The sequence below is a fragment of the Globicephala melas genome, chromosome 10, assembly GCF_963455315.2.
Source record: "Globicephala melas chromosome 10, mGloMel1.2, whole genome shotgun sequence".
In the NCBI taxonomy this organism is placed as follows: Eukaryota; Metazoa; Chordata; class Mammalia; order Artiodactyla; family Delphinidae; genus Globicephala; species Globicephala melas.
The window spans coordinates 89,977,465-90,004,133 of record NC_083323.1 but is presented as its reverse complement, the minus strand read 5'-3'; the positions used below and the strand labels follow the sequence as shown (position 1 = coordinate 90,004,133).

At 39.0% G+C, this 26,669-nt stretch overlaps 1 protein-coding gene across 1 annotated transcript in view; it reads left to right on the top strand.

Annotated features, from left to right (window-relative positions):
* The window catches only part of DERA (deoxyribose-phosphate aldolase), a 112,460-nt gene extending 90,781 nt beyond the window's left edge, over positions 1–21,679 (top strand). Inside the window, exons 7-9 of the mRNA XM_030841453.2 lie at positions 16,229–16,341; positions 20,592–20,741; positions 21,046–21,679. Coding sequence (XP_030697313.2) covers positions 16,229–16,341; positions 20,592–20,741; positions 21,046–21,102 — 320 coding nt within the window. The 3' untranslated portion in view covers positions 21,103–21,679. The remainder of the gene's footprint in view (positions 1–16,228; positions 16,342–20,591; positions 20,742–21,045) is intronic.
* Positions 21,680–26,669: the final 4,990 nt, after the last annotated feature.

Here is a 26,669-nt window from a genome sequence, read left to right as displayed (position 1 = left end):
TAGGGCGAGCAGCAGAAGGAAACAGTTAGGCTAAATTCAGATCCTGGAGAGCGGAAATTCTAGGATTTTACTCTTTAAGCAGTTGAAGGTTTTGAAATGAAAAAATGCCACAATTAAACCTGTCTTACCTGTTCATTCCATATTTCAACACTTTTTAGCTCCTCATACTTAAAAATTTTTGTGCTCTTTTATTTCCATGTATTAAATATAAAAACCTGGGCCAAGTCAACCCAGAGAACCTTATTCTTTCTCAAGAATAAATGTATGATATCTGTGACAGAAACACAAGTAAATGGATCTCCAGCACAAGCTGACACTGTTAGCTGTCTCTAACCCAGTTTTCTAAATGCCTTTTTCCCTCATAGGTTATCACTGTGAATCCCATTTCCCATTTCTGGTAATCAACTTAACAGCTGAAATTTTTTCTTCACTGAGGTTTTACATTTTAAAGTTACCTATATATTCACTTTGAATTTTGACATTTAATAACTCCCCTGAAATACCTGGGAGAAATTAACATCTATGATAAAACGTACTTTAGGGGGAGGAAATAAATGCTACACTCAAGGCAATTATACAGGCAGTGTTAAAAACATTAAATATGTGTCAGAATTTTTAAATATAGGTCTAAAAGGAATGTAGATGAAGACTTAACATATACATATTAAACTATTAATATTCTGCTTTTTGGGGGAGGAGATCTCCTAAAATGCAGCAGCCTTAAATCACACTTACTAGTTTTGTAATAGGAAGTTTTGTGAAAGACAGATAAAGCCCCTGTATTTAGTGTGTGGTGTAAACTATTTGTCTGAAATACATATTCTTACCATGTGGTTATATGCAATTTCTATTTGAGAGTTTTGGAAAAGGAACCCATAGCCCTTCTGCTATGAGGGGAATACAGGATATGAGCGTATATATTTATTTATTCACTGTCAAAGCAGTGCCTTGAGGGGGAAAAGAAGTTGGCATCCAGGGAGGTCTTACATGAGTTCTGGTTAATATGTAAAATGGATCCAGCATGCAGACACGTTGTATTAACTCATGGCTTTCGCACAGTCTAGGTCAGAACCATTCTTCCTGCCCAGTTCACAGACTTCTTCTTCCTCCTTTTCTCTGCCTGTGTGTTTTCAGGAATTTGTGAATGACCCTAACATCCTGATGGTGCATATGACTTGGCAAAAGTTTGTGGTGACCCGTTCTGATTATACCCGCACCCACAGATGAGATCCGCTGGGCTGTCACTTTCTCTTTTACCAGCATGTCTGTCTTTTGTTGACGACTCAAGGTCTCTGGTGGTGGCTGAGTGAAAAGGAATAAAGATAAAAATGAAGGTGTGACTAGTTGAAAAATAGCGAGAATTTAAACTTGATAACAGTTTGTGAACAGAGGCGGCATTGTCTTTGTAAGTGGTTGGTAAGTGCTAACTGCATAACCCAGGTGGCTGGCCAGAGAGCTCCACGTGGTAAATACTTTCCATTCAGAGCTTTTCAAGGTTCACCCATCTATGGATCTGCTAATGGGAAGCAGAGATGAATCTCCAGGTACAGTGAAACAGTCACCTAGAGATAACACCCCTTAGAAAAATTAACACAACTTCTTTTATGAAAGACAGGTCACTGTAAAAAGTCACTCTACATACTTATCATCAATTGTTGGGAAAAAAAAAGATTTATGACGACATTGAGGTATGATAATCTCAAATATGCTCTGCATTGGTTTTTTATTGTTTGTTTATTTTTGTGGTACGCGGGCCTCTCACTGCTGTGGCCTCTCCCGTTGCGGAGCACAGGCTCCGGATGCGCAGGCTCAGCGGCCATGGCTCACGGGCCCAGCCGCTCCACGGCATGTGGGATCTTCCCGGACCGGGGCTCGAACCCGCATCCCCTGCATCGGCAGGCGGACTGTCAACCACTGCGCCACCAGGGAAGCCCTCTGCATTGTTTTTAAAAGCTTTGTGTTTAAAATTCATAGCACTTTCTAATCCTGATAAAGTAGCCTAATTTTCTAGTTTGCTTTTGTTCAGTAAAATGTATTTCTAAGTCCATTTTAAGCAGCTCTTTCTTCAGTTTGAGTAATTTTCTCTTGAGTTAATAGATTCCACACAAGCGTTCCTGACTTTTAATGTTAATATATATTCTAGATATTCCAAACTTGTTAGTGACAATAGAAAGCGCAATCAGAATGAAATTCAGCTGTTATTTTGTTAAAACACTTCTTCATTTTACTCTTCTTTGCCAAAGTATAGTGATACCAAATCACATTTTACCCTGTATTGAGGTTGCATCTGCTTCTTCCCTCCCAGCAGATGGGAAGGAGAAAAAGATGTGTTAGGTATGGTTGTGTCATTTTAAGATAAGATGGCTTTAAATAAAATAGATGTTATTTGCATTGATTGGTTACTCATCTCTAGCATTATTCTAGTTCTAAAACTCATCTGAAGTAACCTAAGTTTTAGAAGTGAAAGGAAACTTCGGGCATATTAGACATAGCTCCAGGACTCTTGTTTGTGTCAAGCCATTCTACCATATATCTTTGTATGGTTACCATAATTGTTTAGAATATTCTCCTAGGGACATTATTGTCAATTACCAAGGATTATATAGTCAGTTCCCACCTTGCATTTCATTTGAATCATACTGTTCTGCATTGTTTTAAATGGCCACATTTTTGTTTTTATTGAGAGGAAGGCAACTGCAAGGAATGTGGTTATCATGAGCCAATCTTACCTTTAGGGTATTGGGGATATTTTCCAACTCTGAGATTGTGGTTGCTTTCTGATTGCCCTTCTGCTTGAACATGCCTTATTGCTTAACTGTGATGCTCTGTTGCTTTTTTCACTTGATGGACTGACCAAATGAGAAGTATTTCCAGAGCTCACTCTTCAGATTGAAGGAAAAAACTGAGAGAGCTTGTGTTTCTATTTTTTTCTTTCCTTCTTAGGCTTTCGTCTTTCTTCTGGAAAACGTTTCCGCCACTTTTCAAAAGATTAGCCGGTATCCCTGGATCACATAAGGATGGCTTTGTGCTGTACTTCCAGACTGAGCAGAAGCACCATGTTGATATCTCCACAGGGGCCTCTGCTTCCATCCTTCCTCTGGCCAGTTCTTCAGCCATAGACTGGATCTTTTTATCTCACCCCAAATTATTTTCAAGCCTACGATGAGTGAAAGAACATAATATCTAAGAATATGGTTTTAATTGGGGGCTTCATACTTTTGTACAGTACATTTGTTTTTTGTTTTTTTTTTAAAGTGTCCCATTGCAGATTGCAAGTATAAATTACTGTCAGAATTACCATACAAAACTCGCTTGCTGACTTGAATTGGTGGTTTCTTACAGAGCAATAGAAAACATGGTGCTAATGAATAATGTGCCCAGAAACTCTTATTATAGGGTTGGCATGAATTCCGCTTAATGACAAGCTTTCTCAAGCGACAGTTGAGTTTAAATCCTCTTTTTCATTAGTGAGGTATAAAATGTTCATAATACCTTCCATTGTGCTGTTCTTTTGTAGCCTAGTAGCATATATCTTCCATGTTCACCAAGACACCCTTTAAGATCCTACCAGTTACTTCCTATCTCATAAGTAAGATTTGTTCAGGAAATAAAAATGTATGTTTTCCCATTGTTAGCTGTATGTTTTTCTAATAATCACATCTGAAGCTTATTAGGCAGTAATAGCCTTAAGATATTATTTTTTTAAATGTACTACTTTGGTCTTAATACTAGTTTTTAATCTCTTCTTGTTTCTGTGAAGTCTGAATGAGATTTTCAAAATTGAATAATAATTTGATCCGTTAATCTTTTGAAGCTAGTAATTTTATTTTCTTCTCTTTGCAGTCTCTGAGGTTCTCAAATGAATAGAGCTTCATTACTGCAGTCTGCATTTAATAACCATTATCCATTATCTTGTAATTAAGACTCCCTGTAACGAATCATGAGGACAATGCAAAAATACATAGTACATTTCTTTAATGAACTGGAAAATGTTCATCTTGTTCTATTTAGTAATGAGTTGCTGAATAGTCATTAAATCCACTGGAGAATAGAGCTAGATGGATTTTGAAGACTGTCTTGAGTTTGTGGTTAATCTATTAGAATTAGAATTTCATCTTCTATTTTTATCAACAGCTGATTAGAAGTCATTCTGTTTGACCGAATTGATTAGAAGACCGTATACAAGGGCAGCTGTTGCTTAATGAAAGTTTTTAATGAAACTGTACCATGGAGACTTGCAATTATAGGCCTTAGAAAAGCTTTGAGTTGCTTTAGACCACGAAAAAAGTCTTGTGTTAGAGATTTCAAATTTGGAAAATAAAAAAATACAATATAATATCATACTATAAATTTATTATTAATTTTAATTTCAACCAATCACAGTTGAATACTAGTCTATTTAATGTGTTACTTTTGACTTTTCAGGCCTTTCATCTCCTACTTTAGTTATTTCATTGAAATTATGGGCACTGATGAAAGAACATTTATATGGACAGCTATTTTAATTGTGAGATATTTTCTCATATTCTCATAAGGTTTTTTTCCCCAAGCTGAGCAGAGGTGAGCTTGGTTTAATGTCGGATTTACATGAGCTCTGAGGAGAACCTGTGGTGCTCTGTGGTGTTGGTAATTCGAAATCTAGCATTTATTTCTCTAAGGTAATTTTGTTTTAGCAGAGGGGGCAAGGGAAGCAATATTGAAATAAGTAAAACAAAGTGTGTGCCTATCTAGTCCCACTGGAAAATCCATTGTTCTTTTGACAGTTGTAAAATACGAGTGTACTTTCTAAAGTATTTTGTGTAATTAAAGCTCGGCCTTATTCCTGGATTTAAAGAGATAGCCAGGGGTGCCTGCCTCCCTGCTATTTGAATCTCTTATGTGGTCTCTGATTCTCAATTGTCCTTCCTCAACCTCTCCAGCACAGACACCCAATTTAGTATCTTAAACACTGATCTCAGGTGATCAACGGATTTTTACAGTCAGTTTTTAAAACACGCATTGACACCCCCCCCCAAATATCACCACTCCCTGTCTCTCTGCTCCCTGTCCCTCACAGAGGTTCCTTAGATGCATCCACTTATTATTGTTGGGATGTGTCTTGCACTTTCTGTGCTTTTGGTGTTTCTTCTAATGGTGGTTTTCTTCCATCTGCCCTCTCATCTTCACATTTTCTCTCTCCTTCAAGGTCTCTCCCAAATTCCCCGTTCTATGAAACCTTCCCTTGTTTTCGCTAAAGTGAATCTGAACCTCTCCATTTCTTGTTGACTATAATACTTACTTGGCGTCTGTCCAAAACACTGTAAATACTGTATATAATTTGTATCTTGATCCATATGTGATTTCCATATGGATTTAAGGACTTCTTGCATTAAAATTTAAGGACTTCTGGTATCAGCTTTGACACGCGAAGAGCTTGGAAACTGTCATAACTGTCCTTGGAGCAAGAAAAAGCCAAGTAAACTGAAAATCAGTGACTTTTCTCAGACCCATTAAGGAGCTTAAGTCACAGGGCAAACTGCCACCTTGAAATCTGTAGAGACAGGAAGATCCTGAGGGTCACAGCTGAGATCTGCTTACCTGCTAGAGCCATAAACTGGTAGGAACACTTACACGGTAATTTTGACAAAGTGCTGGAGGCTGCATGTGGCCCCCACACTTTTGTGGCTTTTCCCTCCAGGAACCCCAGGTTCTCACAGTGAAGAGCCAAGGAAGATCCTCTCTTGGCCGTGGCAGGGGAAGGGGAAGATAATCATTATGAAATATGCCCAGAGCATTCTCCCTGTCAAAGGTCCACTTTCCAGGGCAAAAGACGTTATTAGAACCTTATCCTACCTGGGAGGACATTTCACTCTAGTCTTCCTACCTCACCAAAGTAGGGGAGAAAAGCCAAGACATACTGATGAAGGTTACAGCCCAAGGACAAAGGCCCACTTAAAGACTAAAATTTAATAAGACTATAAAATACTTTTTCTCTCCCGTACACTATCATCACAGCAATAGGGCTCCAGTAATCCAGTGGACTATGGCTGACAGATCTAAAAGGCACAGACTGTCTCTAAGTAGGAAGACTTAGGAAGCCTAAAGTAAACATGAGAGACAAAAACCAGGATGTTATAGGACTTGAAGTCTCCAATACCTGTGGCTACAACAGACATTAAACACAGCCCAACTCTTAGCCAGATTAACATAAAATCTCACCCTGAAGTCCTGTCTATCTCAATTCCTATTACCTGATGTCATGACTGACATTCAACAGAAAATTACAAGAGCGGGACTTCCCCAGCGGCACAGTGGTTAAGAATCTGTCTGCATGGGGACACTGGTTCGAGCCCTGGTCCAGGAAGGTCCCACATGCTGTGGAGCAACTAAGCCCGTGCACCACAACTACTGAGCCTGCATTCTAGAGCCCACGAGCCACAACTACTGAGCCCGCATGCCACAACCACTGAAGCCCGTGTGCCTAGAGCCGTGCTCCGCAACAAGAGAAGCCACCGCAATGAGAAGCCAGCACACTGAGACAAAGAGTAGCCCCTGCTCACCGCAACTAGAGAAAGCCTGCACGCAGCAATGAAGACCCAGTGCAGCCAAAAATAAATAAGTAAATAAATCAATAAAATTAAAAAAAAATTTTTAAAAAGGGAAAATTACAAGAGATCCTAAAAGGCAAGAAAAAACAGAATCTATAGAGACAAACAACAGAACCAGTCAGATATGACAGATATGTTAGAATTATCAGAAAGAGAAATTTAAAGTAACTATGACTAATATGTTAATGATTTGAATGGGAAAAGTAGACAACATGAAGGAATGAAAGAGAGATGGAAACCCTAAGAAAAACTCAAAAGGAAATGGTAGAAATCAAAAACACTGAAACAGAAGTGAAGAATGCCTTATCAGTAGACTGGATAGGGCTGTGGAAAGAATCAGTGACTATGAAGATAGGTCAAAAGAAATCTCCTAAATTGAAATGTGAAGAGAAGAATGGATGAAAAAAAACCAGAACATTCAAAAACTGTGGAACAATTTCAAAATGTGTGGCACATGTACCCGAAATACTTGAAGAAAGAGAAAATTGAGTAGATAGCATATTTGAAGTAATAATAGCCAAGAATTTTCCAAAATTAATGACAGGTACCAAGCTGCAGATCCAGGAAGCTCAAACACTTAGCAGAATAAATATCAAAAACAAACAGACAAACAGAAACAAAAAGCACTACATCTAGATATATAATATTCAAACTGAAGAAAACCAAAGACAAATAGAAAATTTCAGAAAAGAGCCAGAGAAAAGGAAAAGGAAACAATTCCAGTGGACTTCTCATTGGAAACCGTGTCGGCAAGAAGCAAGTAGAGTGAAATAGTTAAAGTATCAAAGGAAAAAACCCCACCAACCTAAAAATCTATATTCAGGAAATTACCCTTCAAAAGTGAAGGGCTTAGACATATTAAAAACTGAGGGAAATCATTGCCAGCAGATCTGCCCTATAAGAAATGTTAAAATGTTCTTCTGGAAAGGGGAGAATTATATAGGTCAGAAACTCTGATTTACATTAAAAAGGAAGGCTGTCAGAGAAAGGATAAGTGAAGAACAAAAAGAAATTATGTTTCTTTCTCAGTTGATCTAAAAGATAACTGTTTAAAGATTATACCATATGGATAAGTGAAGATGAATTACAGCAGTGTTATAGGGGATAGGAGGGAGAAATTAGGAATACTTGGTTGAAAGGTAACTGCAGTACTTGTGTAGCAATATAGTGTTATTTGAAGGTAGATTAGTTAAAAATATATATTGAAAGCTCTAAAAAAGTATACAAAAGAAGTATAATTGATATGCTGAGAGGAGATAAAATGGAATCAGATAAAATGCTCAGTTAAAACCAGAGAAGGTAGAAAAAGGTGTAACAATTAATAAAAAATACAACAAATAGAAAAAGGTATAATTAATTATAAAAAGTAAGACCCTATTATATGTCATCTGTAAGAAAGCCACTTTAAATATAAAGACTTTGAAGGTTCAGAGTAAAGAGATGGAGAAAGATACACCATGCTAACATCAGAGTAAAGCAGAAGTAGGGGTATTAATTTCAGACAAAGCAGACTTCAGAAAAAGGAACATTTTCAGGGGTTGGACAAAGAAGGACATTGCACAATAATAAAGGGCTCATTTCTCCAAGAAGACATCCTAAACAATCCTAAACATGTATGCACCTAACAACAGAGCATCAAAATATGAGGCAAAATCTGGTAGAACTGAAAAGAGAAATAGACAAATCTGCTATTATAGCTGGACTTCAAGACCCCTCTTTCAGTAGTTGATAGCTCAAGAAGGCAGAAGTATCAGCTAGGAGGTAGTTGACCTGAGTAGCCTTATTAATCAACATAATCAAATTGATGTTTATAGAGAACTCCGTCCAACAGCAGCAGAATACATATTTTCAAGTTCTAATGGAACATTCACCAAGAAAGGACACATCCTGGCTCTTAAAACACACTTCAGTGTTTAAAAGAATAGACACCATACAAAGTATGTTCTTGGACTGAAATGGAACTAAACTAGGAATCAATAACAGAAAGATAGCTCTTTCTGTTATTGATATTGATCTTTCAGCTCTTTTTCTGAAAGATAGCTCTCCCAAATAGTTGAAAATTAAACAACATACTTCTAAATAATACATAGTTCAAGACATTCTCAAGAAAAATTTTAAAAATTTCTTTTGAATTAAATGAAAATTAAAATACAACTCATCAAAATTTGTGAAATGGTGCAAAAGCAGAGCTTAGAAGGAAATTTATAACATGCATATATTAGAAAAGAAGAATGATCAAAAATCAATAATCTCAGCTTCTACCTTAGGACGTAGAGAAAGAACCATAATTTATGTCTCAGGCAAGCAGAACAACAGAAATCAAAATTAGAGCAGAAATTAAATGAAATTGAAAACAAAAAGAATAAAGAAAATTTTAAAATCCTAAAAGCTGGTTCTTTGAAAAGATCAATCAAATTGATAAACTTCTAGTCAGAATAACCAAGAATCAAAGAGAGAATACTAATATCAGAAACGAGAGATCATAACTGTTCCTATGATCATTAAACGAATAATAAAGGAATACTATGAACAACTCTTTGCCCACAGTTTGATAATGTAGGTGACAGGGATCAATTTCCTGAAAGATACGAACAACCAAAACTCCCACAGAGGGAAATAGTCTGAATAGGCCTATGTCTATTAATGATGTTATTTTAATTTTATTTATTTTATAAAATGTTTTAATTATAGAGTGTTATAACATAATAAATTTGCTTATTTATTTAATAATATAATGATATTTAATACTTTAATAAATTATTAAAGAAAGATAATTAAAACCTTCCAAAAAGGAAAGTACTAGCTCTCGATGGTTTAACTGATGAATTCTACCAAACATTTAAGGAAGAAAATAATACCAATTCTCCACAGTCTCTTCCAGAAAATAGAAGAGAGAGCACTCACTCTGTGAGACTATCATTACCGTAGTACTAAAACTAGATAAAGACATTACAAGAAAGAAAAACTATAGATAATTGTTACTCATGAACATAGATGTGAAAATCCTCAATAACATAGTAGCAAAATGAGCCCAATGTATAAAAAGAATAATATACCACAGCCAACTGGGATTTACTCTGGATATGCAAGCCTGGTTCAATGTAATGTAATCCGCCGTATCAAGCTAAAAAAGAAAAAAATGTATGCCAATAACAATTGGTACAATTTTGGCATTTGACAGATTCCAACACCTATTCATAATAAAATCTCTCAGCAAACTAGGAATAGAGGGAACCGCCTCAGCTCGATAAAACATACCTACAAACAGACTTTAGCTAATTGCTGGGAAACTGGATGCTTTTCCCCTAAGACCCCTCTAAGAACAGGGAAGGATGTTCTTTCTCACCACTCCTACTCAACATTTTACTGGAAGTCCTAGCTGGTGCAATAAGACAAGAAAAGGAAATACAATGTATAAAGATTGGGAAGTGTGGTAGACTGATAATGGCTCCCAAAGATAGGTTTACATCCTAATCCCCAGAACCTGTGACTATTACCTTTTTTGGGGGGGAAAAAAAGAGCCTTTGCAGATGTGTTTAAGGATTTTGAAATGAAGTTATTATTCCAGCTTATCCGAGTAGACTCAAAATGCCATCACATACGTCCTTATAAGAGAGAGGCAAAGGAATATTAAGCTCACACACAGAAGGGAAGGCAATGTGCAGGTGGAGACAGAGATTAGAGTGATGCAGCCAAGGAATGCTGGCAGCCATAAGAAGTTGCAGAGACAAGGAACATGTTCTCCTGAGAGCCTCCACAGGGAGGGCAGCCATACTCACACCTTGATTTTGGACTTCTGGCCTCCAGAACGGTGAGAGAATAAATTTCTTTTTCTCTAAGCTACCAAGTTTGTTATAATTTGTTACAACAGCCACAAGATATTAATACAGAAAGAAAGATATAAAACTGTTTTTCTCTGTAGATGACCTCCCTGTCTATGGAGAAAATCTCTCCAAAACAACAAACTCCTGAATTTACTAAGTGAGTTTACCAAGGTTTCGTGATACAAGATTAATATACAAATATCTGTTTCTTTCCTGTTTACTGTAACGGGCAAACAGAATTTGAAATTTAAGAAAACTACCATTTACAATAGTAATTCATAATTGACATAGTTGGTATAATCTAATCTAACAAAATATAATCTGTACTTGACCTGTACGCATACCCGTTAGATTGCCTAAAGTTCAAAAATTGACATCACCAATTGCCACTGAAGATGTAGAGCAACAGGAACTCTGATTCGTTACTGTTGGGAATGCAAAATGGTGTAGCTACATTGAAAGATAATCTGGTAGCTTTCTTCAAAGCCAAATATGGTCTTACTGTAAAATCTAGCAATTTCCCCCCAGTTATTTACCCAACTGATTTGAAAATTTATGCCCACACGAAAACCTGCATATGAATGTTTATAGCAACTTTATTCATATTTGCCCAAACTGAAGCAACCAAGATAGCCTTTAGTAGGTGAATAGATTAACAAATGGTGGAACAGTTATGCAATGGAATACTATTTATCAATAGAAAGAAATGAGCCAGGAAAAGACAGAAGTGAATGTTAAGTGCATGTTGCTAAGTGAAAGAAGCCAGTCTGAAAGGCTGCGTGATTCCAATTATATAACATTCTGGAAAAGGCAAAACTGTTGAGTTAGTAAAAAGTTCAGTGATTGCTGGAGTAAGGGGGAAATGAAAATGTGAAGCATAGGGGAATTTTTAGAGTGGTGGAAGTATTCTGTATGGTACTGTAAAGATGGATATATAACACTATACATTTTTCAAAACCACTAGAAGATTCACTACGCGTGAACCTTAATTATGCAAATGACCACAGCCATTTAGAGGGTCAGGGGATTCCAGGATGGAACGCGCACTGTGGCCAAAGAATCAAACTGTATTACACATGTACGAAACAGCCTCACTGAAGGAGGTGGGAGAAAAGGTGCTGAGCTACGTATCTTTATAAATGAATTTAGTCTATAAAGCTTAGAGGCCAGTGAAACTGCACGTTAGCACTAGACAGTCGTTGATGCAGTGGTTTTCCTTAATGGTGTGGTTAACAATTCAGAGAACACGATACATGCATACTGGATGTGCATTAAATAAATGGATCATGGATGGTGGGTGCCAGGTTCTCACCGTTGGGGTGGGAGTTTACAGATAAGCAAAGGGAGAGGGCTAGAACAATCCTTGTAATGGGTCAGAGTTGGAGACATCAGTATAACTCGTCTTTAGTTTAATATAGACGTAGATAGTTAAATATGGAACTGTAAATATATATGTATATATCAATGGGTTAGAATACACACACACATTTTTCCTTGCTCAGTCAGCTGAGAAGGCCTAAAAGCAAGACCCCTAGCAATACCAATGAGCACCTACCACCAAGATCTTAGTTTCAAACACTATTTTCCAATAAAAGGAACCAGGGCTCTTTGGAGAAATGGCTTATTCTTGGACTGGGGTGGAAAACATATAAGACGAGCCTGGAGCATCTGGTAGTACCAGAAAGTAAGTGCTTAAAAAAACAAAAAATCCACATTATGGTGGTGTGTCAAAGGAAGACAGGAAGCAACTGAAAGAACTCCCAATGGCCAAACCTAGAGCCATTTGAGCAACAAAATAAATTAAGTAATATTGGATTATAAACCCAAGTAAAGAATAAATATCTTTGGGTCTATATTCATATAAATAAATGATTATAAATAAATGAATAAATGGAGAAGAGACAAGTCTCCCATGCAAAAACATCCAAAGAATGTATGTAGCTGCTCCTCCCTGAAGGAAGTGGCTTGCAGCTCCCATTCCTAAAGTGTGGGATACACACTAAGGACTTCTTTCCGAAGAGTACAGAATGGAAAATAGGAGGAAAGGAGTGACTTCACTGGAGAAACCTAGCAAGTACCACCTCCACCAGTGTTCAAGGTCAACTTCAACAGTGGGAAGTGATATTGTTAATATGTACCCTTGATGTGATGTGATGAAAATAGCCCATTACCTCTGTGGTTTTCTTCCCCAAAAAACATGTAACCCCAGTGTAATCATGAGAAAAATGTCAGACAATGCCAGTTGACAGAAATTTTATGAAACACCTGACAAGTACTCCTTAAAATTGTCAAGGTCATCAAAATAAGGAAAGCCTAAGAAGCTGTCACAGCCAGGAGGAACCTATGGGGACATGACAAATGTATCATAGTATCCTGGATGAAATTGGATTCTGAGTAAAACTAAGGAAATCTAAATAAAGTATTATTTATCTAAATAAAGTATTATTTTGGTTTTAATAATACATCAATATTGGTTCATTAATTATAACAAATGTACCATACTGATATAAGTTGCTAATAATAGGGGAAACTGAGTGTGGGGTATATGGGAACTTTCTGTAATGTCCTCGAAATGTTGCTGTAGATCTAAATCTGTTCTGAACTTAAAATAAATAAATAAAATGATATTTTCTTCTACGCCACCTGCCCAATTTTGTTACTGGGACTGGAATGAAACCCCAAACTGTCTTCCTTTTCCCCATTAGTCAGTTAAACATGGAAAATATTATAATTTGCTTTTTCTTGGTAACTGTGGCTACCCACCCATCCACCCATCCACCCATCCACCCATCCAAAATTTATTAAGCTTCTCATGTGTGTCACGCTCTGGGGATACAGAAGTGCACAGGAAAGGTATAGCACCTGTCTTCAAACAATACAGTCAAGAAAGGGGCACAAACAATGTATAGGCCACCATTACAGCTCCGGGGCTGCTATCGCTACCACGGTAGGTGTTTTCTTCTAGGTGTATTAGGAAGACAGTCTCCTCCGTAAGGGAGTTTGGCTCTTTTGGTTAACTTTAGATGGTGTGATTTTTAAGTGACCGTACCTTTTTTTTAGGCCTCTAAATATGGCCTTGGTCTTCTGTCTTAATAATCTTCTCTTCTGAGATGCTTAGAAGAATTCAGATAGATCCAGTGTTGTACCCAAAAGCCTTCTAGTGAATCAGAAGACAGTGTCACCTGTTAGGAAAACACATCATGGTTGCAGTGTGAATTTTTTAGTAATGTTCCTCTCACCTCTTACATCTGTTTGCGGACTTTCATTTCTTCTCTTTGCTTGTTATTTCTGATGTTGTAGGTGCCAGGCATTGGTCGTGGAGTCCCATTTATTCACTCATTCATCACCTTAGCACATGCCTACCTCAGGGCCTTTGCATTTGCTGTTTCCCTGCTTGTGGTGCTCTTTTCACAGAGTCCCTTCATCAGTCTCTGAATTTTACTCATCAGAGGTGCCTTTATGGTGACGATTTAAATACAGCTACCTCTCCCCAAATCTGTCACTCTCTTTCTCGTTATGTTGCATTAGTTTTCTTCACCACACTTCACCTGGCCTTTGTTACATAGTTCTGTGTTTATTGTCTTTTTCTTCTAGAGAATCTAGTCACAAGGGCAAGAACTTGGTTTTGTGTCATGATCTGTTCCCAGCATGTAGAACGGCATCCAGCACATAGAAAGCGCTCAGTGAGTACTTCTTGAATGAATGCAGGCATGACAGGCACATCTCCATTTCCCCAGACGGGCCTACAGGCCCAAAGGAAAGAAGGCTTCCAGTGACCTGCTTGGATAGATCAGAATTCCTGTGGTTCTTATACAGATTGCAGCCCTACCTAGGTCTTTGCTCCATTTCTGTTTGTATAACACTTGACAGTTTTCACAGTCTTTTCACAGAGATTGTCTCTTTTGATTCTTTGTGTAACACTATGAAGCAAGTAAGAATTTCCAGACATGTTTTATAAATGAGAAAGGTTAGGCGATGGAATTTGCAAGGTAAATACAGTATCTGGCAGAGCTGGAAACCAGATTTCCTGACCTCTGGCTCACCAAGTGATTACCCAGGATTTATGTTTCCTCTATACCTGCTCATAGCATGTATGCTTTTGAGGGAAAGGGCTTGAATGATATGTGTTTATATTTCCCACTGTGCCTTTCACACAGTGTGCTTGCTGAAGGTGTGCTGATTTGAACCTTTCTATCCACAGGGTAGTCCTGGGCGTGTCTTTTGCAGTTGAAACCAGAGGGGAGAGTTTTGGCCACTTCTTGTCTCCACTTCTTTTGACCATTTCTTTGACAGACCTGGGAGAATCTCAGAGATTAGTCTTACGTAGGGTTCCACAGATTTTGTGTGCGAGGGCCATGCACTGGCCCAGGAATCACCTAGGAACCTTGTTTCTGTTCAGATTATGATTCAGTTGGTCTGGTGTAGGGCCTGAGAGTCTACGTTTTATTTGTTTATTTTTTAAACAAACTTTTTAAAAAAATTTATTTTATTTAATTTACTTGTTAATTTTTGGCTGCGATGGGTCTTTGTTGCTGTGTGCGGGCTTTCTCTAGTTGCAGCGAGCGAGGGCTACTTGTCAATGCAGTGCACGGGCTTCTCATAGCGGTGCCTTCTCGTTGCTGAGCATGGGCTCTAGGCACGCAGGCTTCAGTAGTTGTGGCACGTGGGCTCAGTAGTTGTGGCGCACGGGCTTATTTGCTCCGCGGCATGTGGGATCTTCCTGGACCAGGGATTGAACCTGTGTCCCCTGCATTGGCAGGTGGATTCTTAACCACTGTGCCACCAGGGAAGTCTGAGAGTCTACGTTTTAAACACGTTCCCTGGTAGTGCCTGTGCTGCTGATCTGTGGTCTGCACGGAGCATTGTGAGGATGGTTCATCACCTGAAGGATGGAGTCTGTGTTTGGCTGTCTGACTGTGTGACCCTCAGTAAGTTTCTTAGAGACTCTGTAGCACATGGCTTAAGCTATATTGCTTTGGTTAGAATTCTACCTACCCCCTGCCCTTACTGTGTGACCTCAAGCAAGTTACTTTACACTTCTGTGCCTTAATTTCCTCTTTAAAAATGGGGATCATATTAGTACTTACACAGTTATTGTGAGGATCGGTTGAGTCAGTACTTACAAAGCACCTAGAATAGTGCATAGTGCACGGCACTCAGTGACTCTTAACTATTATTATCCTCTCTTTGTCTCCTTGTGCTATTTTGTTTTGGGTTTCTATTCTGCAGAAACCTACATCAATAGGTTTAAGATACATTTAAGAGACAAAATATTTGCAAGTTGAAAATGCATGGTGTCTTTCATGAAAATCACAATCTGGTTGGAAGACAGAGCTTTCGTTAACGAACAATGCAGTAGGAATCAGCTAATGATGGTTCTCCTTGTGTTGTCACAGCTGTACTGTGTACTTTCTATCGCACGTAAGAATATGAGTAGGCCCTCCGGTTTTGTCGTAAAATGTTATGATATATGATGCTAAGCACAGGGCATGAAATTGTTTCTATTCCTCTCAGTTTTGCGTTAAATAAACCAACTTGGTTTTAATTGCTGATATGGAAATATAGAGACAAGAGCTCCAGGGATCAGTGAGAATCCATTTGGTGCCTAATTTAATCCATCGTATGGTCAGAGGAAAAAAAATGTGGACAGAATGATTTTAAAGAGAGATTTGGTTTTAGTTTTTCAAGTAATTGATGAAAAATAAAGTCGTGTTTCTCAGGAAAAAGAATTTACACAACTCGTTTCTTCCACTGACTCAAAAGTATAAAAAATAAGTTTTTTAATTAACATGGAGATTTTTCTTCCTTTTGTTTTAGGATCAGATTTTATTAAGACCTCTACTGGAAAAGAAACAGTAAATGCCACCTTCCCAGTGGCTATAGTCATGCTGCGGGCCATTAGGGATTTCTTCTGGAAAACTGGAAACAAGGTATATTATTGCCAGCAAATCTTTCTTTGGAGTAAAGATAATGTTATTTACAATGCTCGTCACAGCCATGATAACTGTCTTTATAGGCATTATAGGCAGATGGTGTGAGTGCGTCACCTGTATTAAGATAAACGTTTAATTTACCTTTCACTACCAAAGCATACATTCGGGGGGAAACTGTGCGATTCACAGAAAGTGAGTATGAGTGTGGGCGTTAGGATGTGTGATCAAGGTGTAAACTCACCTTGTGTCCTTTTATTAACCGAAGACAATTTTATCACTGACGAGAGATTCCTAAATGGGTTCCTTAACGAACTAATTCTGCTGCAACACAGAAACTTTCTGGTAAGGCGTTGGCCAGAGAAAACAGGTTAATGCAGAAATTAAACTTCTTGAGGAATGGAAAGAATTGCAGAGTAACATTTATTGAATGATAAGCTGTGGTGGTGATATGAAAAGTATGCAATATAATGGGAAATAATCTTTTCCTGTCATTATTGAAGGACACACATAAATTGGTTTTTCTGTTAGGAAACCCCCGGTCCAGAAAAACTTATTACTTTTAATAATATGAGGTGAAGAGAAAATTCTCGAGGAGATGAACTTATTAAACAAAATAATGAAATGCTGTGAAACAGCAGGGAAAAGGTAGCTAGACGTTATATAGCTCTTGAATTAAATATCCACTTTTGCGTTTTATGGCAGCTGGAGGTGCTCTTTGGAAGACTGTTAAGCTGAGGAGGGTATATGGTCGCTTTTCGAAAAATAATACATATTTTTGAAACATGAATTTAAAAGGAAAAATGCGTATGAGGTGTTTTTTTTTTTTAAAATGAGTTTGGATTTTCCTTTTCACTTCAAGTTGCTTGTTTAGCTGCAAATTATCTCAAAGGATTTTTTTTTTTAACATCATTGGCGAGAAAGGTAATTTTTATTTTTAAATGAGACTTTCCCTTCCTGAAAGGCATCTTTTAAAACCAACCTCTTGATTTCTGCTGAATAGAAACCCAAAAAAAGAACTTTAATCCTTTGCCAGCTGGTTGTGATGACTTTATATGTGACTGTATTTCAGTTTATTTTGGAATCGGAGACCTTTTTAAGAAGGTACCTGGGTTTGAGAGGAAAGGAACTCCTTGCAGCATTTGCTCCTTCAGAATACCTTCATACTTAGAAGAGTACAAATAGGATAAATACCTACACGGTGACCTACATGTGAAAGTTAACCCAACTTGAGTAACCTCTACTTGGTAGCCTTTCTGCAATGGTCCAAATTAAAAAAAAAAAAAAAATTATAAGAAAAGCTGTAAGAATGAGAACTCCAGCTTTGGGCCCCCCAAATGAGACCACCACCACTCACTAGATCAGTGGTTCTTACTCTCAGCTAAAGAACATCCCAATAGATGGGAAGCTTTTTATACTTCCAGATGCCTGGGTCCTCACCCCGGCAGTCCTGGATTAGTCTTCAGGCATCTCTACATTTCATAAGCTCCATAGTTGGGGCTAAGATTCTCCAGTGGGGGCCCAAGTCCTGTTTTGTTTTCAGTAAACATTCATTGAGTCGTTACCTGTGTGCTCTGTTAACCTATGTTAAGTGCTAGGGATACAAAAGTGAACATGCCCCTTCTCAAAAGAGCCCTTACACAAGAATTGCAATAAAAGTTTTAAGTGTTCAGTGTTCTAGATCAGGGTAGTGAGGGAGGAACATTTTGCTGTCTTTCATTACTTTCTTTTTAATTGTATCCCTCCTTTCCTCAGCTAATAAATAAAGTTCATCCTGGTTTTATTGAGAAACAGGTACAAGTCAATTCATATTCATCTTGATCACATTTGATTTCACATAGGACCTGTGTGTGTATCTGCAAATCAGGGGCATTTTTTTGGATGGTTGACAAGCTGCCCGGGCAGCCCTTAGACTGTGAAGCTTCCACATCATTGATTTAAGGGGTGTTTTAAAATGTGACAGGCCGCCTTCCAGACCATGATTAGTGTCACTCCTGAGAAGCAGAGGCTTGATATTTCAGAGCTGATTTCACTGCAGATTTATGTTTTCCATATTCTCTCCCTTAAAAAAAAAAAGGATAAACTTAACGCTAGAAACTGTCTTTCGAAACATTGCCAAATAGATTTGCTGACACAACTGAATTGTATAGAAAAATCTATATGCAGCACTGCCTAATTGACAGAAAATGCTCCTGTGATTAACGTGTATGCTAATATGAGCTAAAATTTATTCTTTTTTTTTTTTTGCCTCATCTCAATAAATAACCTGACTCTACCTATCTCCCCGTACTCCCCACACCTCCCCTCACTTTTTTTTTAATTGTTCTTTTGAAGAAATATCATTTTATTTTATTTTATTATTTATTTAATTTTTGGCTGCGTTGGGTCCTCGTTGCTGCATGCAGACTTTCTCTAGTTGCGGCGAGCGGGGGCTACTCTTCGCTGCGGTGCATGGGATTCTCATGGCGGTGGTTTCTCTTGTTGCAGAGCACAGGCTCCAGGCACGCAGGCTTCAGTAGTTGTGGCTCGCGGGCTCTAGAGCGCAGGCTCAGTAGTTGTGGCGCACGGGCTTAGTTGCTCCGCAGCATGTGGGATCTTCCCGGATCAGGGATCAAACCCATGTCCCCTGCATTGGCAGGCGGCTTCTTAACCACTGCACCACCAGGGAAGTCCCTCCCCTCACTCTTACAGGGTCACTTGGGCTCCAGAGCGATAGGCAGATATGGTTCGAATCTCTGTACGGCTGTTGCTTAGCTGTGTGACGTGTGTCCGAGGCAGGGAAACCGGTTAGGAGGCTTCTCCCGATGTTCCAGTGAGGGCTGATGAGAGTCTAAACTAAAACAGTGGAAGGGAGAGTAGAGAGGAAAATACGTGTGGAGATAGACGAGTTCAGAGGGTGGGATCGGTGGGACTTGACTTGGTGGGTCACTGGATGTGATGTGAGGGACGTGGTGGAGTCCAGCTTATTAGGAGTTTCTGGGTTGGGTTTGCTGACCTAAAGCAAGTAGACCGCTAGCTATTTCTCCGCTAAAGCTGGGCTTATTGGAGATCAGCCATCATGGCGAGCCACATGCAAGTCCCTGCAGGGCAAGGAAAGAAGTATGCTTTATAGAGAGGAAAAGGAAGACAGCATATACTAAGCAAGGAGTCCGGGTCTTTTCATTGGCTGAGTCCTTTGCAGAAAAGGAGTCTTTCTTCTTCCTGTCAGGCTCTGTTATCCAGGAGTTAGAACCCCCGCTTCTGGTCTCCCGACTCTATTTAATCAAGGCTTCTGTTTAATCATTTTTTACAGGTTGATAATGGGACCGTTCATTTATCGTGTCCCTTCTCTGGCATTCTGTTAGCAGTCGCCCCCTGCTGGTGCCACCTGTCAGAGCAGCCAAACTCTGAGTGGTCGAAGGCATGAGCTTTAGTTCTTGGGCTTTGGGTGTTTACTGTACCGGACAGTCAAGTTCTTGAGACAAGCATATCGAAATAAGCAGGTTTTACTGTATATAGGACACGTTTATCATTTTCGAATGGACCCAGGGACATCATTTGCAAACATCAGATATTGGCCGAATTGTGCCGTTTTGTGGTCACCTTCAGAGACTACTGAAGTGTAAAGGTCCCCTACACCGTCTTTTCCACCTGTGCTTTCTTAACTGTTTGGCTGCTCTACGTAACTTGGTCTACTTACAACTTAGAAAAAGAGTCCCTGCAGTTAAGTTGATTAAAGTAACTGTCACCTCTCCTTGCTGGTTGCTGCTAATTTGTTTAGTGTGGCCTCACTGAGTCTCTCCTCTTGTTTTAAACCCACATATGTCTCTTTTGCAGCTCAGGATGGAGGGCTGGAAGGTGTACATTTCTTCTGGCCTCCTGGTAGAAACGGAGAATGCATGGGCTTTTGTGATATGTTTTCCTGTTTATTGACACCTCTCTAGTTTATCCCAGGTTCACAGCTATGGTCTAGATGGTTGAGGTTTATGACTTTCCAGTAAGTGAAATGTTAATGAGGGTCATTAACTCTCATTAGTGTCTCAGAGGCAGTGACATTCTTCCCATTAATCTTGGAAAAGTCGTTTTGTAGTGTAAATGGGCATGAGTCAGTGCTCTAAGGTCTTTTGCGGGGGGCTGGGGGGAGGCGGGGGGACACGCGAAATAGGCTTTAGAAAAGAGAGGATGGAGACCCCGTATTAACACGGGACCAGTTTTTAAAGCAACCCAGTAACAATGCTAAGCATTGCTCTCTTTCCCACCTCCCCTTTTAGGTAGGCTTTAAGCCGGCAGGAGGCATCCGCAGCGCGAAGGACTCCCTTGCATGGCTCTCTCTCATAAAGGAGGAGCTAGGGGATGAGTGGCTGAAGCCAGAACTCTTTCGAATAGGTGCCAGCACTCTGCTCGCGGACATCGAGAGGCAGGTGAGGAGCAACCCGTTGTCCTTGGAACAAACTGACAAGTATTTTTGAGAAAGAAATAAAAAGGCACTTATTGGGTTGTGAGAACTGGAGATGGAAACTCATCTGATGACCTCGTTGTACACAGCCTCTGCCTCTTCCAAGCAAACCTCCACCTCAATAGGTTGGATGGAGATTCTGCTGAGTACATAAGGTGGGGCTTTATAATGAAATGTTAACTAAAATTATTATGTAATACTGTAATTATTAATTGATATGTATAGTAATATAATAATTAATGACTAATTAAACTCTGCTTTCCCCACAGATTTACCATCACGTGACTGGAAGATACGCAACTTATCATGATCTTCCCATGTCTTAAATCAGCGACGAATTCCAGAAAAGTCCTTTACTATTTTTCTGCGTGATTGCTAAAACTATTTCATTAAAAAAATGAGGGAATAGGTAACTGAGTTTTTTCCCTTAAAATTTCCATTGACTTTAACTCAAAGAATGAAAGGGAAAAGCCAGGTACACACGTGGTGTGTACACACATGGTCCCCGTTTCAGGCATGTCTGAAATGGTCTTGATTACTAGAAGATCTCCATTGTTAATTTTGTGAAGGTGTTCTCTTAAGAACTCTGAGTAAATTGTTAATGATAGCTTTGACAACATTAAATTCTAAGGAAGCAAGAGGTTGACTTGCCCAAGAACCATGCTGTAGCAAAAGAAAATGCAGCACCCCTGAACCGCTCTTGTTTTCTCACTGACTTCAAGATTCACTTACTCGGCACTAGTTTCCTGCCCTGAAAATCCGTCTTTAATTTTTGCAGCAGATACGCCCTTCTACTAATTGTTTTGCTAATGAAATTTCTGTCATTGTTATGTGAAACTATGGATATCATTGAAGTTTTTAATTAAAAAAATTCCTGTAGTTGTTTATTTTTAAAAAACCTTTCAATTGTAGTAATACATATTGAAAAGTTAATCCATTAAACATATAAAGAGGTTTTATCAATGACTTTCTAGAAGAGTCCTTGGGTATTTATCTCAGATAAAGCACCTCAGTACATTACTAATAAATACAACTTATGTCTGTATTCTGAAACTTTCTCTGATAGAGTGAATAGGGAAGAAACAGCAGACACTAACAGCACTTAGTATGTGCTAAGCTCCTTATGTATATCAATTTATTTCACCCTTATTTAATCTCTGTTACAGTAAGATTAGTACAGTAACGTTTTTAATCCTCACAACAGTCAGTACTGATGTTATCATCCTTTTATACAGATGAGGGACTGAGGCACAGAGAGCTTAAGCAACTTGCCAAAGGTCACAGAGCTCAGAATTAGCAGAGTCAAGAATCAAGCCGAGGCAGGCAGTCTGGCTCCTGAGTCTGTGCAGTCGCCCCAGGTATGTAAAACTGTCCCCTGGCACCCAAAGACCCATAGACAGAGCCCCCGGTCAGCTATGGGGAATGGTCATCTGCTTTGTGGGCTACCGGTTCCTTTACTGTCTCTCTCAACTGCCCACCTCCACCTTTTTGGCTTGCTAGCACCTCTGCCACATTATAGAACTTAAGTTTTCTTAAATGGTGATTTTCACGGAGAGCATCTTTTTCTTCCTCCCTGAACAAGTCTCCAGCTACTCATAAATGGAAAACTCTGGACTGAGGAGTTGGTTTTGGTTTCATCTTCTCATCTGCTGAATTCTAGCCCAGCCTCTTCCTCTTTCTAGCTTTGTGACATTAGTCCAGTCTATTCACATCTCTGGACCTCAGTTTCTTCATCTGTAAAATAAAGGGGTTGATGCAGATGATATCAAGATTCACTCAGAGTTCAATTTTTCTTACCCTAAAGATAATGATAACACATCCAAGAAAATGGTACATGGCTCTAAAGAGAAAACACTTTTGCAGCAATCTAAATTAGAATTTGCCTCTCAGTAGTCAATTAGGCACATCCCTCAGAGCACCTCTCTAACTGTGAGTGAAATGATTAAAAATAAGAGCAGAAAAGATATTCTGCTTTCCCCTCACACCCTAGCAGAAAGCGAACTTTTGACGCAGGCCTTTGGATGTGGTCAGCGGCTCTGAATGCCGTTTCCACCTTCATAACGTGCTGGTCCACGTGCCCACCAGCACAATGGCCAGTCACCTTTGGAGAAGAAACTTTTCAGAAAAGTAATTACATTCCATCACCTTTGAAGCTATTCCAATTTCACAGGGGTTTCTGTTTTCCTCCCATTAAACCCAGCTGGTCATTTCAGTTGATCAAGTGAACAGGCATCATTATCTTCAGTTCTAATTTATATGAGGCGTCACTGAAATTGACCTCTGCGGACAATTATAGATTCACATAGGAAATTAAGACCAGTGAGCCCCTCAAACCTATTAGAGGCTGATGAACATGGCCTGATCTAAAGGTAAGTAATCATATATTTGGGAGGACAGTTTATTCCAAGGACTATCAGACACTTCATCAGGAATGTCTCCCCCTTACTTGGCTCTTGAAATCAAATATAACACAGATGACTTTAACAGGAAGACAGTAGTAAATGTTGGTTGCCATGAAAACATAAGAGGAAGAGGTCATTTCTGAGGTGACCATGATTTACTACAAGCCGATTTGGATACTTCAGGACACGGGGACCAGATGCCTTATACAATCAGGAGATGAGTCACCCTATGCTGTGTTTAAAGCTTCTAAGTTAATGAAAGCAACCCCCAGCCCTTCTCACAGAAATTACTGCAGTTGTTCAATAGGCATATTTAAGCCTTAAAGATGTGTTAAACAACCAATCATATAGTTTAGGGGTCTAAAGAGACTTTAGAGAATATCTAGTTCTACGTTTTCATGAGAAAAGAAACCCAAAGTGGGGATGTCACTTATGCAAGGTCACACAGAAAGTCAGAGCCGAGCCCGGAACTTAGATCCCCCTCATGCCATGACGTATTTCACAGGACAGAGCCAGGGCTTTGGAATTAAAAGTGTCTTACTTGTTCATACACTGTGCCATACCAGATATTATGTTTGTTGTCATGTGAATTTCAGACTTTCAAGACTCAACTTTTGTCTCTAGTCATCTTCTAAATGGTGTCTTGGAGAAGACCAACCATCTAAATCTAACCGATAGTGTGGTTAATTTAATCTGTTAGACTTTCACAATTTTGGGTGATCTCAAGAATTGACTGTTTTTTGTTTTTTTAAAGAGAGTTGAATGTTACTTTGTGAGTTATTATTTTTAAAATTTTATTTATTTTTTGGCTGCGTTGGGTCTTTGTTGCTGCGCGCGGGCTTTCTCTAGTTGCAGCGAGTGAGGGCTGTTCTTCGTTGCGGTGCGTGTGCTTCTCGTTGCGGTGGCTTCTCTTGTTGCGGAGCTCAGGCTCTAGGTGCGTGGGCTTCAGCAGTTGTAGCACGTGGGCTCAGTAGCCGTGGCTCACGGGGTCCAGAGTGCAGGCTCAGTAGTCGTGTCGCACGGGCTTAGTTGCTCCACGGCATGTGGGATCTTCCCAGACCAGGGCTCGAACCCGTGTCCCCTGCATTGGCAGGCGGATTCCTAACCACTGCGCCACCAGGGAAGTCCCTTTGCGGGTTATTTTTGTTTGTTTTGTTTTTAAGAAAAAAGAGGGAGCACTTATTTGAATTCTAGTTGGTCTACCAATGGAGAGAAAATGACTAGTGTAATCACAAAACAATTTTGTAATTACAGTATCTTTGCCTCATTCTGGATTGTTTCAGCACTAATGGGAAATATAGGCAAATTAGTTTGCATGAACTATAGCTTCTAAGGAGACCTGTGCAAAAACAGGAACTGTTACAATATCTATGTGGAAGGGCAGCCTCACAGTGACACAATGGAGTCTCCGTCCTAATTGAGCAGAACAGTGGCTATGTCACACACATATGTCTTAAACCAAATCAGTTTCTTTGGAAAAGTCAACTTACACTTCTAGTACAGACAAAACCAACACGAATTTTTCTTCCATCAACTTGATCCTTTTTTGACACAACATAAATAGGACCAGGATGCAGAGTTAGAAGAAGAAAGAATTTGAATAGATCCTACTTTCAAAGGAAATGAAACGTTATGCCCATTTTGGCACTAGGAAAAAGGTGTGAGGTGAAATCCATTTCTCATTTGTTTTCCTGATCGTGCTCAAGAGTCTTGCTTCCCAAAGGAAAATATATATTTTATAACCACCACCAAATGATCCTTTCCAGAAATGACCGCAGGTAACATCTGGCTGATATATAAAATACATAGTAAAAATAATCATTTTTAATTAACTAAACCCTGCTCAGAAGAGAGAGAGGAATGTCCATCTGGTCAGTTCTTATTTAATGGGGCAAATGAGGATTAGAATGTTTAATCCAATATATATGAAATACTTAGTGACCTTACGATGAACTAAAACTTTTTTTAGGAAGAGGAACGGGGTGAAGAGGAGGAATCAGAATATGTAGAAAGGACAGACCTAAAATTTGATTTTTTATTTTAGGAAGTACATCTCATACTGTAAAACATAGGTAGAATATAAGAAACCTAGGTTTTTTGGCGTTAATTTCTATGGTTCCGTGATAGAAAATGTGTTTCAATTAAACTGAACAGTCAAATGAGGTTATGTTTTACTCTAGCTTGACAAGGATGATGAGTTTTTAAAAAGTCTTAAATAAAGGTAAAAGGGACTGAGGTTATTTAGCCTGAGGAGAAGATTGAAGGGTACTTGATGTCTAACATTCCCCGGGAAAAGAAACTTCCCTATGGGATCTTAGTAAGCAAGAGTCCTGTATCCCCTCAATGAAGAAGAAATGAGTTTATGCTACATGTGAAGTTAAGCTAGTTGTAGGGAAGAACTCCTTTAATGCTCTGAAATGTGTAATTGAGAAGGTACATCTTGCTATTCCATCCTCAGAAGTAAGTTCTCCCTTGATTGGGGTGGTTTAGTTGTGCTGCCAAAGAAAGTGGTTCTCAAACTTCAGCGTAGAAAAGAAATACCAGGAGAGTTTATAACACAGAATTCTGGGCACCACCCCCAGAGCTTCCAATTCAGTAAAATTTTCATTTCCAAGAAATTCCCAGGTGATGTAGATGCTCTGATTCAGGAACCCCACTTTGAGAACCACTGTATGCAGCTCCTAGATTCCAAAGTAACTGTATCCGTTCAGTGGTAAAGTCCACCAGCAGCAGCCCTTCTTTATCATGAAACTCCAGGATAAATGTGTATATTTGATCGCTTTTCATAGCCAAGAACAAGAGAGGGAACAATGGAGGTAACATTATTCCTTAATCCTTTCACAGTAGACAGTGAACTTGATCACACTTCGGGCTTAAAAGCAAGCTTTGGAGATTAGCATTAAACTTTTTAGATGAGTTTAGAATCATCACCCATGAAATCTTCCAAAGGATTTCAGCAAGTCTGGATAGTAAGATTCAGCGGTATTTGATTTTACCTCTTAGGAATGCTTTAACTTTTGATGCTTCTCGTATAACTGCACTTAAAACCAAGACCTATTTTAACAGAGCCCATTCTTTAACTTATATTTAAAACAGATATAATGTTCTAGGAGAGGGACATATCACAGATACTTGGTGTCTTAGTGTGAAGTTACTGTGTATACGTTATCTCTAGACTGGGAGCTAATGAAAACATTAGGTCCTTGGTCTTTTCAAGGTTAGTGGGTGTTTTAAATTTTTTTGTTTTTGGGTTTTTCCTGTTTGTTTGTTTTGTTTTTCAAATGTGTGTTCTGCCAGTACTATACATAGTCGGGCATTGTTCTTAGTTGTAAATAACAGAGCTCCCTGCTACCTAGATTGAGCAGAAAGTAAGGCTTTTTTTTTTTAATTGTATTTATTTATTTTATTTATGTTATTTTTGGCTGCGTTGGGTCTTTGTTGCTGCGCGCGGGCTTTCCTCTAGTTGCGGCGAGCAGGGGCTACTCTTCGTT